The sequence below is a fragment of the Dipodomys ordii genome, unplaced genomic scaffold (assembly GCF_000151885.1).
Source record: "Dipodomys ordii isolate 6190 unplaced genomic scaffold, Dord_2.0 Scaffold1, whole genome shotgun sequence".
NCBI lineage: Eukaryota > Metazoa > Chordata > Mammalia > Rodentia > Heteromyidae > Dipodomys > Dipodomys ordii.
Genome location: NW_012267217.1, coordinates 36918883 through 36935812, shown reverse-complemented (window position 1 = coordinate 36935812; position 16930 = coordinate 36918883). Strand labels below are relative to the sequence as shown.

Below are 16930 nucleotides of genomic sequence, written 5' to 3'. Positions count from 1 at the left end.
CTTCTTCTTTGCCTTCTCTTTGTTCTGGTATTGGAGCTTGAACTCAGGGGCTCACAATCCCACTTTAGATTTTTTTTGCTCAAGGCTGGAGTTCTACCCACAGCAACACATCAGAGCTCACCATGGACCGAAAAATCTAAAAACCTGAGCCAAAATAAATCTTTCCTCTTCTTAAATTGTTTCTTGCATGTATTTGTCACAATAATGAGAAGTTAACTGGCACATAGGCTTCCCAGGTGATACTAATTGTTTCTCTATGTTTTCTAATCTAGGACTACTCCCCCCTCACCCCCACCCTGCTTGTCCTTCTTCATTTTTTTGCTCTTCCATTCACTTGTTGCAGATACTGGCTCAGTTGTCCTATAGAACATTCACTTTCTAGATCTGTCTTCTTCCTCAAGTTTCCTTGAAATGATTTATATTTAGAGACTAAATTGGTCACGTTTGATGGAAAGAATTTTCCAAATGTCTGCTGTGTGTTTCAGAACACGTCATCTCAGGAGAGGTGATATATACATTAATTGCCTTTGCCATTATACAATTCCAGATTGGCTTAATTTTTTTTTCAGTGTCAAGAAGTCAACCTAGGGCTTCATGCATGCTAGGCAAGCATCCTACAAATTGACCTATACTCCCAGCCCATTTAAAAATGACCTATATCCCAGCCCATTTAAAAGTTATTCTTTTGAGATGCTTATTTTCTGGTTGTATCATCATTTTCACAGTTACTAATTTATCTTTCAATATTAAAAATTGTTGCTCTTGTTAATTGGGTTATCTGGTTGCCCTGAAATACTATTCATATAGGGAGATGGGAATAAATCCTTCCTTTTCCTTCTTGTAATTGACAGATTTCAAGATAAGATGTTAGTAAAGCTTTAGGGGATACTTTCTTTCTTTTTGTTTAGTTTATAGACAGAGATGTTGAGACTCAGAGATGTCAAATAAATTATTCTTGGTTCCAAATAGCTGTTAAGGAGTTAAAATGCTATTCAATCCTGTATTTCCTGGCACTTTACCTTGCCACCCCCAGTTGTGCACAGTTAGAGAATACAGATATAAACATTTCTGCATGCTTTGCCTCTGAGGCTCAAGAATACTCCTTAGCAGGCATTCTGAACTATGTAAACATTCAGTACCTAACAACAGTAGAGGTGCTGGCCTGGACAAGCAAGGAGCTGGGAAAAGCCAGAAAATGTGTTAGAGTGTTTAGGGGGAGAGACTTTTGGACATCCTATTTTGTGTTTAAGGCTACTGCTTCAACCAGAGTGTGAGTCACTCTAAGTTATGATTGGATCAGATACACAGGACAAGAATAATTTGGAGAGTGGTCAGATGCTTAGATGTCTTAACATCTTAATTTTCCTGAAGTGCTCCTAGTTCTCTTGTCTCCTTCCCCACTGGCACTCCAGATTTGAGGGAACAATTTAGCTAACTGCTTAAACTTTTAGCAATTCCTTTGTCCATTTGGTTATGTAACTATTGACTCAAAGAAGGAACATTTTTCTATGACGTTTTATAGCCCAGCAAAACAACATTTTTTTAATTGTTCTATATTTTACTTCTTTTACCAATGTGGTAGCTTATGTTACAAATAAATGGACAGATGAGATACCCAAAAATTGCAAATGGGAAAGTTTAGTGACCAGAGGCCCTGGATGTAGCCATAGATGTACCTCCAAATAAAGAAGACCCACCCTTCTGATAAGTCAGACCTGTTTCAAAATTCCTTAAGCGCTTGCATTTTATATATGAAACAGGGAAGTGCATACTGCTACTACCCTTACTTACTTAATGTGGGCTGTAGTTTATCCCTTGGAAAGCTGACTTAGCTGCAAGCAAAGATCTTCTGATGTAGTAATCTAAAAGAAATAGGAGCCAGGCACCGGTGGCCTTTAATCCTAGCTACTCAGGAGGTTGAAATACAAGGATCGAGGTTCAAAGCCAGCCCAGGCAGCAAGGTCCATAAGACTCTTATCTCTAATTAACCACCAGAAAACTGGAAGTGGTTCTGTGGCTCTAGTGGTAGAGTGCTTGCCTTGAGCTGAAGAGCTCAGGTTGAGTGCCCAGGCCCAGAGTTCAAGCCCCACGACCGACCCCCCCTCCAAAAAAAGAAATAGGAAAACAATTCTGTAATTTGCCTTGAGAAGATAGAGTCAGATACCAAGAATCCAGATATAAAAAGTGGTAGAGGAAGATGGAAAAATGTTCTGCCATTGACTCTTTTCTCAAATAGTTATACAAAGAATGTTTAATCATTTAGAATTCTCTCCATTTACATGTAAGAAGTAGGCTTCCTTAGATGACCCAGTGCTATCCAATAAAGCTATGTGTGATGGTAGAACTAGTGTGTATCTATGTTCCCCTGTGTGGAAACCACTAGCCATGTGGTCACTGAGCACTTAAGATGCATTAAGTACCTCCTCAAAAAACTAAAATTTCAATTTATTGGGCCGGGAAGGTGGCTCCGTGGTACAGTGCTTGTCTTACATGCATGAGGCCCTGGGTTCGATTCTTCAGCACCACATAAGCAGAAAAGGCTGGAAGTGGTGCTGCAGCTCAGGTGGTAGAGCACTAGCCTTGAGCTGAAGAGCTGAGGGACAGCGTCCAAGCCCAGAGTTCAAGCCCAGGACTAGCAAAAAAAAAAATTAAATAGTATACATAGCTAGGGATATTGAATTGTGAAGATCTTCCTTGGACTCTAAACTTTTTAATCTACTCTAAGAATATATTTGTTGAGGCTCTTATAGAATTGTTAAAAATCAAAGCCACTTAGTTCATTGATCTAGTGATGCATCTAATTTCCTTGAGAAATTAGATTTGTAATGAATTAAAGGTCCAAGCCTCCTTACATAAATAAAACTTTTTTATAAAATTAATTTTAAAGGAAGATTAACCATGCTCAATATTTGGCTCGTAGATGCTTCATGCAGCATGTAGAAGTGGTTAAGGTGATTATCTTTGTGATAATGATTTTAAACTTATGTGCTTATCTTATTGGGCCTGGTTTTGGTCTAATTTTGTTAAAATTTCCCACTGCCCATAGGCCTTGCTCAGAATCTGGTCATGCACATACCTGGCTGTAGTGTGTTTCTCTTTGGTGAAGCTGACCTGCCTGGGAAACGCAGTCTTGTCCAGAGACGGAAGCAGCTGGGCTGGTTCACAAGGAGAAATTTCAGTGACCTTCAGCCTGACCTGGGGGCTACTCCTGCCAGAAGATGTGGTCTAACAGGTTTGGCATATGGTCTTTGTTCTACTCTATTTCATTTTCTTTTTAAACTAGATAAAGCATACTGAGTTCCCTTATTTGCTCTGTCCCTCATAATGCCAAAAGAATCACAGTGGTGATTCCTTCTAATGGTCTCCTTCTAGCTCTTACTCTGGCCTTTGTAAGCTAAACTAGTGAGTCTAGAAACTCCTATCAGATGCTTGGAGGATCTCCCAGGAACGGCATAGAAGATAGATAATGATGTGACCACCAAAGAGGAAAAAGGATGAAGCTCTCACTTAGCGAACATCTTGCAGGCCACGTGTGGGTCTGAATGCTGAGTGTGACAATCACTGGGGCCTGGAGGAGTAGGGGTTTGGGTAGAGAACTGTTCTAGCTGCTAGAAAGGTATTTCACTACATGAACATCCAGTTGGGTCTCATAATTGGGTGTCAGCTCTAGGGGCACCCTTGGAGCAAAGGTTTTCTTTTCTAGAGCAAATACCAGAGGAAGGTATTTCCTTTCTCTAGCCCTCACTACTAACCCTGTAGGAAAAGGCAAAGCCTGCCCCTGTTACCTATACTCTACTATGCTTGAGTCTTCTTTTATTCTTTGTGAGTCTTCTTTGTGCAAGGGGCACAAAGTCAACCACAATCTAGTAGTCAGATTTAGGTCACATTTTTGGTAGTCTGTTAATACCTTAGCAGTTATGAAAATATCAGAAATATAAGGAATAGGAGGTAGATGAAGAGCAGAATAGAGTTTCTTATGGCACAGCTCTGCCGAAGCCTTCAGAATCATTTATACGTTGACCTTTGATTACTAATTCCAGAATGTGATAATACCAGTAATCACGTAGAGTAGTACACGGAAGTACATAGGTTTTGAGGCATTCTTCAAGGTGAGAGGTCCTTAATCTCACAAACCCTCTATTTTTTTATGTATAAAATGGGCTTAATGATATTATAGTATTGCAAAGTTGAAATAATGTCTGCCAAATGCCCAGTATGGTACTAAGGGATCATTCCCCCCTAAAGTGGAGATTTGTAAGATTGTTATTATAGATGTTTTTCATTCAGTATTTTGTTATAAAGAAAAGAAGGAACTGATAGCTCTCAGCCAATTTGACAGGTTTTCTCATGATTTGTCTCACAAATGGAGAAGTGTAAGTTTTATGCCGGATTTTCGGAAATTGATTTCCTGGTTTCTAATTTGAGCCTCCATAAGACTGATGGGATTATGCTGTAAATGCAATCAGTTTAGTGCCAGGTGGGCTGCGAAAACTCCAGGTGGACAAGCATCCGAAGAGGCACACTGGCAGGGGAGGGGAGTGGAAGAAATGGTTTGAGCATTGGGCTAAGCAAACACTTGACTAATTCAGCTCTCATTTTTGCTGTATTATGGGTCAACATTTATGAACTTTAACTGGATGTAAAAGACACATTAAGTTATATACCCAAAGCCCTGCTTTCATTCCCCAGTACCACAGGAAAAGGGTAAAAAAACCAAATGTGCTGGGTGCTGGTGGCTCACCCCTGTAATCCTAGCTACTCAGGAGTCTGAGATCTGAGGATTGCGGTTCAAAGTCAGCCCAGGCAGGAAAGTCCATGAAAATCTTATCTCCCATAGACCACCAGAAAACTGGAAGTGGTGCTGTAGCTCAAGTGGTAGAGTGCTAGCCTTGAGCTGAAGAGCTGAGGGGCAGCGCTCAGGCCTAGAGTTCAAGCCCCATGACTGGCAAAAACAAAAAAGAAAAGGCAAACCCCCCAAAAACAAGACCAAATGCTGATATCATTACAGATCAGATTTAGTCTCTCAAGAGAAACCTTGATATGTCAGTAATTATTTAAAACAAAGTAAACATCACTCCCCAGTCTCATCTATTAATTTGCTTTAGTTGAGATACTCTGTACTTGTCCATCATTACTTATATTGTTTGATTTGAAATCCACAACCCATAGGCATTTCCAATTTTTTTTCTATTTTTGCTTTACATGGAGATCCGTGATTTATATACTGCATTACATAAAAATGTGCAAATCCCAAGTTAAAATTTTGAGATGCCAAAACTGGCACAAAAGTGTTTAAAGATATTTAGGGGCTGGGAAGGTGGCTCAGTGGTAGAGCACTTGCCTTGCATGCATGAGGCCCTGGGTTCGATTCTTCAGCACCACATAAGCAAAAAGAAAAAAGCTGGAAGTGGCGCTGTGGCTCAAGTGGTAGAGCGCTAGCCTTGAGCTGAAGAGCTGAGGGACAGCGCCCAGGCCCAGAGTTCAGGCCCCTCGACCGGACCCAAAAATAAGTAAATAAATAAATAAAATAAAGATATTTTAAAGGTAATATTTAATACTCCTAATGATGCCATTAGAGGAATTCATATTGCCAATGGTAGCATAAATTGATATAAACTCTTTGAAAGTGAGTTTATTACATGTACCAGGAGTATTAAAAATATGCATAACCGCCTCTCAGGAATGGTGGTTTTAATGATAAATCTTGAGAAAATATTAGTATATGTATTTGTATATAAAAGTAGGCTTATGAAAAGATTATTGATCATAACAAATACTCAAAACAATGTATATGTTTATTATTTGGAACTAACTAAGCAAACTGTGACATTCCCCCAAGTATGAAGTTTAAAATTTTTGGACATGGAAATTATAATTAAATATAATATAGAGAGAAGCTATGCTTAATTAGTGAGTGCTATAATATTTATTAAGTAACCTGTCAGGAGTATCCTCAGTGGGCAAATTAGAATTTTGATATTCTCTAAGAATTTACATTGTATAGTTGGGGTGAAGAGATAGACAATAAGTAACAAGCTTAATAAATAAATTAATTTCGTAGTGGGTTAGAAAATAGTGCTGTAGATAAAGAGGAAAAAAACAGAACAAGGACAGAAAGAGTGCTGGTGTAAACAGTGGTTTTAAGTGGAATGATTCAAATTAGGCATTATGGAAAAGGCAACATTGGAATAGAATGGGATGAGTTTAGGCAGAAGGAATATCCAATGTTTTAACATTAGATAAGAGATAGATAGATAGATAGATAGATAGATAGATAGATAGATAGATAGATAGATAGATAGATAGATAGATAGACAGATAGAATATGTTATGTTTTATTTATGTTATATGTAGGAAAAACAATCTTAAAGCTTTTAACTTATTTTGTCTAAGTCAATATTATGATTATTTCTATCATCTTTTTTGAAAGACAGTTATTAAGGTTGAATCAGTAATAACCATTATCAAGTTAGACTTCATTCATCCAGGTTAGGTTTGTTTTTTTTTTAATTTTATTGTCAAGATATACAGAGGAGTTACAGTTACATACATAAGGTAATGGGTACATTTCTTGTCAAACATTGTTACCCCCTCTCTTGCTTTTCTCCTACTTTCCCTCCCCCCAATGCTCCCTCCTAAGTTGTAAAGTTCATTTCCAACATGTTGTCTTGTGATTATGGCTGTTGCATTGGTTTGCCCTCTGTCCTTTATCTCACCATTTTATTGTTCATCTTTCCTTCCCTAATTCAGCTAAACACACACACACACACACACACACGCATGCACATACACACACACACACACACACACACACACACGTTACACAGGGTACCAAATACAGTGACAACAAGGGATAAACCATGGGGAGAGAAAAGAAAACAATGTAAGAAAGAAGAAATGACTTCACATAGTACATAGTACAAAACAACAACAATAAAGAAAAAACCTCTTGTTTCCATATCTTGGGGTTAATTTCACTTCATACCATCTTATATGGTCATATATACATAGTAATTGAGCTATTTTGATCCTCTTCTAGGTCTACATTAGACATATACTAATGATTACAAATAAGGGAAACCATGGGACCTATGTTTCTTTGGGTCTGACTTATCACTTGACGTGACTTTCTCCAAGTCTTTCCATTTCCTTATGAATGGGGCCATCTCATTCTTTCTGATGGAAGCATAGAATTCCATTATATATATATACACATATATATATATATACATATATATCACATTTTCTTGATCCATTCATCTACTGAGGGGCATCTGAGTTGGTTCCATATCTTAGCTATGGTAAATAATGCTGCAATGAACATGGTTGTGCTGATAGCTTTAGTATGGCCTGTTTGTGTCATTTGGATAAATACCCAGAAGTGGGATTGCTAGATCATAGGGGAGTTCTATGTGTAGTTTTCTTGAGGAACCTCTTGACTGCTTTCCAGAGTGGGTGAACAAGTTTACACTTCCACCAACAGTGTAGTAATGTTCCCTTTTGGCCACATCCCCTCCAGCATCTGTTGTTATTAGATTTCTTGATAATGACCATTCTAACTGGGTGAGGTGGAATCTCAATATTGTTTTGATTTCCATTTCATTTATGGCCAGAGATGTTGAGCATTTCTTCCTGTGTCTATTGGCCATTCTTATTTCCTCTTCAGAGAAGGCTCTCTTTAAGTCTTTAGCCCACTTATTAATGGGGTGGCTGTTTCTTTGGGGATTTGTTTTGGGGGGATTTAATTTTTTGAGTTCTAACTATATTTTAGCTATGAGGCCCTTGATAGTTGTATGGCTAGTAAAGATCTTCTCCCAGTCTGTGGGCTCTCTATTGATCTTGCTAGCTATGTCCTTTGCCATGCAGAAGCTCTGCAGTTTCATGAAATTCCATTTGTCCAGCCTTTCTTTGATTTGTTGTCTCTCTGGGTCTTTGTTAAGAAAGTTTCAACCTGTGCCAAGGAGCCCTAGTATTTCTCCTATTCCTTCCTGCTTCTACCTCAAGATCTTTGATCCATTTGGAATTGATTCTGGTGGGGTGATATGTAAGGATCTAACTTTAGTTTTCTACAGGTTTTTAACCTGTTTTTCTTCCATCCTATTTTTTTTTTAGCTTGAAGATTAGGTGGTCATAGGTCTGCAGGTTCATTTCTGGGTCTTCAGTTCTATTCTATTGGTCTTCAGGCCTGTTCTTGTGCCAGTATCAAGTTGTTTTTATTACTATAGCTTTGTAATAGAGTTTGAAGTTTGGTATTGATATTTCTCCAGCACTGTTCTTTCTGCTAAGAATTGTTTTTGCTATTCGGGGTCTTTTATTATTCCATATAAATTTTTGGATTGCATCTTCTGTTTCATTAAAGAATGATGTTGGGATGTTGATAGGGATTATGGGATATTGATAGGGATTACATTGAATTTATAGATAGCCTTTGACAGTATTGCCATTTCCATGATGTTAATTCTCCCAATCCAGAAGCATGGGAGGTTTTTCCACTTCCTTAGTTCTGCTTTAGTTTCCTCTTTCAAGTTTTTAAGGTTTTCATCATAGAGGTCCTTCACTTCTTTGGTTGAGTTAATTGCAAGATATTTTACTTGGTGGGAGGGTATGACAAAAGGAATTGCTTTTCTGATTTCATCCTAATTCTTCTCATTGTTGACATACAGAAAAGACAGGTTAAGCTGGGCACTGGTGGCTCACGCCTGTAATCCTAGCTACTCAGGAGGCTGAGATCTCAGGATCGCCGTTCAAAGCCAGCCCGGGCAGGAGAGATGGTGAGACTCCTATCTCTAATAAACCACCAGAAAACCGGAAGTGGTGCTGTAGCTCAAGTGGTAGAGCGCTCGCCTTGAGCTGATGAGCTGAGGGACAGCACCCAGGCCCAGAGTTCAAGCCCCACAACCGACAAAAAAAACAAACAAACAAAGAAAAGACAGGTTAATACAACTTTTTCTCCAGATGTCTTTTCTTCACATGCCAATAAAGAGGAGGAACCTTAGCTTGTTGAAGAAACATGAAAATTTTGAGTTGCCAATTACAAGCAAATCATTGTTCATAACTCATTTAATAGATTTTTACACAAGAGCTCTTAGCAGAAAAAATATGTTTTTAAGGGAGTAATTAGTTTCAGATATTCCACAAGCCATATAATAATTCAAGTTTAATGCCTTTAATTGAAATCTTAGATAACCTTAATGGCACATATTGTTCCTTAAAAGATTCCATCTGAAGGGAGTAAATTGATTTCACCTACTGACATAAACTTATATTCCTCTCTTATTAGGGTAGACATGGTATTCATCTAATTTTTCAATAAATTTGTTTGCCAATATTATGATTTCTCTATTTTTTATTTTTAATTGCCATATATACTTTTCTAATTTTGTTTTATTCCTCTGTTTTTGGGTGTGTGTGTCATGTCAGCATTTCCCAACATATTTTTTCATTCTGCCCACCAAAACGGAAAAATTTTGGTATATTGTGTCTATGTTTATTTCTTTTTCTGAAAAAGATAACTGGAAATTATTGGTGCTATTAACAAAGCCATTGTGAACATTCCAGTGACACACTAATTTATACCGTACCTATAGGAAGCAGAGTCTACAGAGGAACAGGTAGTTTTGGAGTTCCCAAAGAATATTATAAATAGTAGAGAAAAAAAAAGGAAATCAAGAGATGCTTAACATTCTTAGTGCCAAACACACATTATCTTTTTCAGGCAAGTTCCTTCTAAAAGTCTGCAGTTACTAGCTACTGTGGAATAGAATTAAGGGCAAAGCAGTAATAGTTGATACTTTTAAGTCTATAACTAAAGACCATGTGCATATATATTTAAAACCCTACACACTTATGAGATAATTTAAACATTGCTCTCTGTTACACTGTATGAATATCTTGGATTTATGAATCATCACTTAAAATACAGAGAAATTATTTTGAATTTTAGTTTCGCATGATGCCTTAGGGATCATTCAAGAAGGTCATTGGCACCTCTTGGAATCAGGAGTTTTTGTTTGGTTATTTATACCGCTTATTGAGTGCTGTGCTTGCCAATCCTTTCTACAAATAAGAAATGTATTGTCAGACATGTTTCTTGGCATAGAATAATCCAGCTTTAGCACACCAAGATGTTTTACCTGGTCTTTGGAAAATAATTCCTAATTTTAATATGACTTCTGTCTTAAGGAGCCTTTTAAAAACCACAACTTATTATTTTCTGATGCTTGGCAGTAAGTTGACTTGTGATGCTAGAAAGGAATGTCAATGAGTAACTAACTTTGGAACCTGGAGACTTTGGATGAACCCAGGAACTGTATTGCTTTATGGTGGGAAAACGTAGAAATAGCCAGGTTGCCTATGAGTCTCCTCATCCAGGTTGGCCTCATCTCATATTAATGTCTGCCCACTTCTACAATTGCCTTAGTTCTGAGTTACTGTTACTTTAAAATATTTAAAGTCAATATATTGAGGTTCTTTGTTCTTCCCAGAGCTGGAAAACATCACAACCAGCTGAGTACCTGCAATAGTTTCTTTAGTTGAAATGAATTCAGTCCCATGGAGAAGAAATCCTAGCACTGTGGAACATGGTTTTTACTTAGCTTTGTTTTCAATGGATTTGGTTATGTGAATGACTATCATCCATCCTACCTACAATGGGAGCACTGAACTTAGCAATTACGTTTGTTCTATGGCTTCAGACATCAAATGTCGTTTCAGCTGTGGTTTCTCTTTAGTCCATGTTCTAAAAAATTGAAAGCACAAATAGGCAATGATAATGAATTGCTTTTGGAGAAATAAGTGGCTTTATTTTTGACCCTGCATTCCGAGTCTGGTGCTTTGCTCTGCTTGTTACTCTGACACAAAGAGAACCTTTGGGAAAGAGTTTACCTTATTTTGTGTTTTTGTATTCAGCAACCTGAAAGTTTCCTGGCACTCCACAGGTTTTCAGTGAAAAAAAGAATCCCCTATCATCACTGTATTTGATTTTGGTACCCTGCATCTTCTATATGCATTTATCTAATTTGAAGAGGGGAATAACAAAATGCTGAAACAAGGACACAGGATGACCCCTAGAAACAATGATAATCACAAGATACTGTGTTGGAAACAGGAGATGGGGAGGGACAGGATAGCAGGAGAAAAACAAAGGAGGGGGTAACAAATGTTTGACAAGCAATGTACTCATTACCTTACTCATGTAACTGTAACACCCCTGTACAGCATCTTTACAATGAAATAATTTTTTAAAAAGTATTTAATGAGGGAGTTGATTGAAGGGATCTGTTTATCCAAACAGTAACATAATCCATAAATTTTAAGTTTTTGTCTTCAGATATGAGAGAACTTATTTTTCAAATTCTGAAAATGGTCAAATTTATACAGTCTTCTGTGTGTATCTGTAAAGGATAGCTACCAAAGAGGTGGCAGATGAAATAAATCAAATTTCTGAAGACATCATTGAAAACCTCCTGACCTAAAATAGAACGTTTCTGTGACATGAAATGTATTAATCTTTTCCCCTTTCATTGATCCCAAACAGTAGTATCTGGAACTATTTCTGAGAATGATTTTGAAGGGAAAGACATGCATGCGTTTCTTCATTTTTCTAATGGGCCTTTCACTATTGTTTTGTCTGAATGCAGTTTTTTATTTGTGTTGCTCCAGACGTGGTCCCACCACAAGCATCTTTAAACCAGACATTAATAGCATAGTTCACAGTCATTACTGTCAGTGCTCAAACACAAATATTGCATTTGTGTTTGTAAAAGCTACACATCAGATGTTAATTAAGTGCATTTGGTTTTTTTCTGCCTAAACAATCTGGCATAAAGGGTTTACATTTATATCAGTTCACCATAAGGTCTCTACAATATCTGAATCACCAGACATAGAGTATATGATAAATACAGTGTTTCCACACAAGAAAAATAGCAGAATTGTCAGGCAAACATCAGGCTTGTTATATTTCCCTGTGAAATAATAGCAACTAAATCTCAGTTTCTTTTTTCCCCCTTTTGATTAAAAAAAGTATTTAACTAGGAGTAAACACCAATATTTAGAATGATAATTTTTTCCATTAAAGAACACATGGAAAGTGAAATCATATGAGAGATTTTTTCCCCCTTGTTTTTAGCTTGCTTCAGGGCGTTGTGACAGTTGTGTTGGAATAAAATTGGAATTTCAGCCTTGCAGAGATGGGATTCATGCTGCCAATCTACAGCAAGCAGGAGAGGAGTGAAACCACAAACTGAGAAACAAACTTTCACATCAGGCTTCTAATTTTAGAGCAATTTTTTTAAAAAATGAATTGCTTTCATTAAATGACATTTAACTAGAAATATGATTTGTTGGGATTAATTATCTCTCACTTAAAATACCTTCTTAGTAGGTTTAAATTAACATATAAAATTAAATTCGGCATTTAAATTAGGTCAATGGGACTGTTGGATGTAAGTGTAGAATATGATTCTGTATAATTACATCACTCTATTGGCTTTGACTTGGAAGGATTAAATGGAGGAAATTGGAAAAACATGAATTTGGGACAAAACAAAAAAGGAAGGGAATTTTCTTTTCTTTCTTCTGCCCCTTCCTTTCTGCTGAAAGAAATGATCATGCCTTATAAAACCTTCCCAGAAGAGATTTCCACTTTGATTAGAAACACTTCAGAGTCAATGACCATCTCTCCTATAGTCATTGACTATCTCCCTATTCAGTCCATGAATGAGATATAGCAATAAAAGAAAATGAAATTATTGTGTAAATAAAGTTTAATAGAAGAATTTAAAACCACATATCCAAGCTTATGAGAAAAATGATTCTTTAATATTAATCACTTGCCTTTTATTTAAAAGAACATAATCTAATTTTTTGTCTTTAATTTTTCTAAAAAACAATGACTAATGTATACTGTTGAAAGGATTTTAAAAGCAGTGTTTCTTTTTATTCAAGTCAGTGCTGAGAAATAGTACATGTATATACTTTATAGATATCCTAAAGATAGGGATTAACACCTAAATTTGTTCTGTCTTTCATGATTTCTCTTATGAGTTCATGGTTAGCAATGGGTTCATTAATTAGCAAGAAAGATCAGTGTTGGAAATTCTACTAGTAATAGGACAGTTATTAAATACATAGTAGTGGAAGACGCCTGGGTGAATGCTGGGGGTAAATTCAGAAAGAAATCCCATGACTGCAGGGATTAAATGAGCCATGTCATGATGATGTGGAAGAAGAGCTCTTGGTCTACACAAAGTGGACTTGAAAGTGACTTGGTCCCCAAAGCTGATAAACTACATGTGACAGTGTGACTGTTGACTGAGCATATTAGAGCTATGGAATAACAAAGAACAAGAATACAGCTGTATACATTTGACATGTGTTTTCAGTAGGTGTGCTGACTATAATAACCCATGTACCCATGTGTATAACCTCTTCAGCCAAACCCCAGTGTGATCCAGCTCTTCACTGGAGTCATGGCATAAATGTCACCACTTTCTGAGTTAGAAGAGAATGTATAGATCAGATCTTAAATGACACTATACAGAGTGTTATCTGGAAGAAGAGGAAAATAACAACTCTGGATATTGTTCCTAAATGACAAAATTCTAGTTAAAGTCTGTGAAATGTTAAAACTGATGGAATTCTCCAAGATATTTAAGGTGATCTGTGTATGAGAAAGAGAGAGAGATTATAAAGAAATTTACTTTTTATAAAATCAGTATTATGGAAAAATATTATAACCTGATTTATTCTTGAAAATTCCCAGTAGAAAGAGGCCAAGCCTCATAAGTTGAAATGTTTCTGTATGTACATGAGTAGGAAAAAGATGAAATGCCCTTTTTTATTGTGAAAATACTGTACAGAGGAGTTACAATTACATGAGCAAGGTAATGAATGCATTTCTTATCAAGTATTGTTGCCTCCTCCTTTGTTTCCCCTTCCCATCCCTTCCCATCTCCCCACCTTACCCTCTTACCCCCCCCATGCCAAAGTTGTAAAGTTCATTTTCGACATAACATACACAATGGAATTCTATGCCTCCATCAGAAAGAATGAAATGCCCTTTTTGTGCACTTTCAAATATCCATTAATTTGAGAGTAGTCAGTTTAGGCAACAAAGCCCCAAACTATTACCAGTACAGAAAAAAGAAAACCAAGAAAGCACTTCTCTGTTGGATATGGACAGCATGAATAAGAAGTTTGAGAGAAGCAAGAAAAAGCAATGGCAATAACATAGAGCTGAAACAGCTCAGGAATTGTCATATGCTGAAGATGAGGTCAGCCTTTAACCCCATTAGTCCCTTGTCAACTTTGCTTTTAGAAATGTTAGGTTCCCTTAGAAATGTTAGGTTCCCCCCAAGGAGGAAACTGCTAACCTAAGCTTTTTATACCAATGCTAATTTAACCAAGTTGTCCATCTTGTAATATAAACTATAATTAAAGCTGTGCTATTTCTGTAATGTGAGCTACACTATCCCTGAGGCAAAGAAAATTGGGACATTTGTCCCAGAGCTCTAGACTAACAGGCTTCTTTCTGCTTGGCAATGGCAAACCCAGTCTCTGGAGAAGATGAGGATAAAAGAAAGAGGTGGGTGGGGAGGAGATGAGGATAAAAGAAAGAGGTGTCTGGGTGCTGGTGGTGGCTCACGCCCATAATCCTAGCTACTCGGGAAGCTGAGATCTGAGGGTCACGGTTCAAAGCCAGCCCAGGCAGGAAAGTCATGAGACTCTCCAATTAAACACTCTCCAATTATCTACAATTAACCACCAGAAAATTGAAAGTGGCGCTGTGGCTCAAGTGGTAGAGCACTAGCCTTGAGCTGAAGAGCTTAGGACATCACCCAGGCCCAGAGTTCAAGCCCCATGACCGACAAAAAAGAAAGAAAAAGAAAGGAAGGAAAGAAGGAATGAAGGAAGGGAGAGAAGGAGGAAGGGAGGGAGGGAAGTAAGGAAGAAAGAGGTATTACATTAAGTTGTGAAAAAAAAAAGATATGAAGTTTGTAAACACATGATACTCAAAACCCAGCAAGGAAGGAAGGAAGGAAGAAGGAAGGAAGGGAAGAAAGGAAGGAAGGAAGAAAGAAAGAGGTATTCCATTAAGTTGTGAAAAAAAAAGATATGAAGTTTGTAAACACATGATACTCAAAACCCAGCCAAACTCCTATCATCACTACTCTTCCTAATTTCAAGGATATCAATGTCCTCCTTTCCTAACCAAGACGGGTATTAAGGTTCATTTTGGCCTAGTGTTTGTTTGTCTAATTCAATGATTAAAGGTGTTTGGAGAGCCAAGCATCGGTGGCTCATGCCTGTAATCCTAGCTGCTCAGAAAGCTGCCATCTCAGATCACATCTGAGAATTTGAGGCTGACACTGAAGCCAGCCTGGGCAGAAAAAGGTCCTGTGAGACTCTTATTGCCAGTTAACCACTCAAAAACTAGTAGTGGAGCTGTGGCTCAATGTGGTAAAGTGCTAGCCTTGAACAAATGAGCTCAGGGACAGTGCCCAGGCCCTGAGTTCCAGCCCCACAACTGACCAAAAAAAAGGTGTTTGGAGTCTAGCAGGTGGATATAGAGGTATGATTTGTCATTGTCTCTAAAACCTGTAGCCCTGGCATTGAATTCCATATTCTGAAGAGATTGACCTTAGAGATGGATGAAAGCAAAAGGTCTGTTACTGTTGATGATAATTCTATATGTGGTTTCTTTTCTCCAGTGGCCTTTTGGAATATATGGACTCTTTAATTCTTGTAGAAACCAACATCACCTGCTTGTAGCTTACATAATACTGTTACAAAACACAAAAGAGATTTTTAGGAAATTCTGAAGTTGACAATGAGGAATATTTATACTCTTTTAGGGGAAAATACAAGAAATTTCTTTGATTAAAAGTGGTGGAAGAATAGAAGCTTACATGCAATGCTTTTACTCTGCTTGATTAAGATGCTTTTCTAATGATTTAGGTGTTGGTGCCAGTCTCTATGTGATGAACTGCAATGTTACCATAGATTCCCATGACTTGTCAGCAGGAAGAGAGATTGCTACTGCAATTCGAGGCTCAAATCCACATGGACTGAAGGGTGTCCAAGCAATGGCTTTTCCCCATGAAGGGAAAATTGAGATTGCTTGCAATGTAGAGAGTTTTGAAGACCATGAAGCTACAGAGAGCTCAGAAGACACTCAGTATGTGGCTTACAATGTCCTTGGGCACCAGTATACTTATGTGTCTCCTCATTACATAGAAGCTCAAGTTAAAAAGTTGGCAAATGATCGGGGAATTGGTACCATAGGGAGAGCATTGGTTGGATTTACTCCCCAAGAGTGCAAGAAGTGTGCTGAATATGCTATAAAGGAAAATATTGGGGAATTCTGGAAGATTCGAGAAGGTGTTTTCATGTGATCCCATCTTCATTGAAAATTTAATCAAAAATATCAGTTATTATCAAGATTCATTTTGGTTATTGAGGGTGAGAAGCGGACACAGAGAACGAGGAAGCATTTTCAGATGTTTATTTAGTTTAGAATTGTTCACCATCACTAGTACTGATATTAGTCATCATTAAAATTTCATGCAAGCCTTTTCTATGTTTAAGTAGATTAGATACCATTCTGAAATACATGGATAAGGTGACTGTGACTATGAAAGATCAAATCATCTTTGATTTTTGTGAATAAAAATAAATATGGATTTGATTTTGGCTGTCCTGAACTCTTCATTTTCATACTCTGTTTCAACTCTCAATGTTCTTTGATTAATCATTATTTAAGATGTGAGTAAAAAAATCAAGTACCAAGCAACTAAGAAATGGGGAGAAATGTAAAAATAAAAATTTCCATTCAAATCACCATTGTCTTTTTTTGTCTTGCATGCAACTTTTTAGATAACTTATCCTTTGACTTAAGGTGTATTCCACAAGCTAGATTTATCTAATT

General features: G+C 37.3%; 1 protein-coding gene across 1 annotated transcript in view; it reads left to right on the top strand.

Moving 5' to 3' along the window:
• LOC105999342 (formimidoyltransferase-cyclodeaminase-like) overlaps positions 1–16690 on the top strand; it is a 39918-nt gene extending 23228 nt beyond the window's left edge. Inside the window, exons 5-6 of the mRNA XM_013034352.1 lie at positions 3047–3232; positions 15961–16690. Coding sequence (XP_012889806.1) covers positions 3047–3232; positions 15961–16397 — 623 coding nt within the window. The 3' untranslated portion in view covers positions 16398–16690. The remainder of the gene's footprint in view (positions 1–3046; positions 3233–15960) is intronic.
• Positions 16691–16930: the final 240 nt, after the last annotated feature.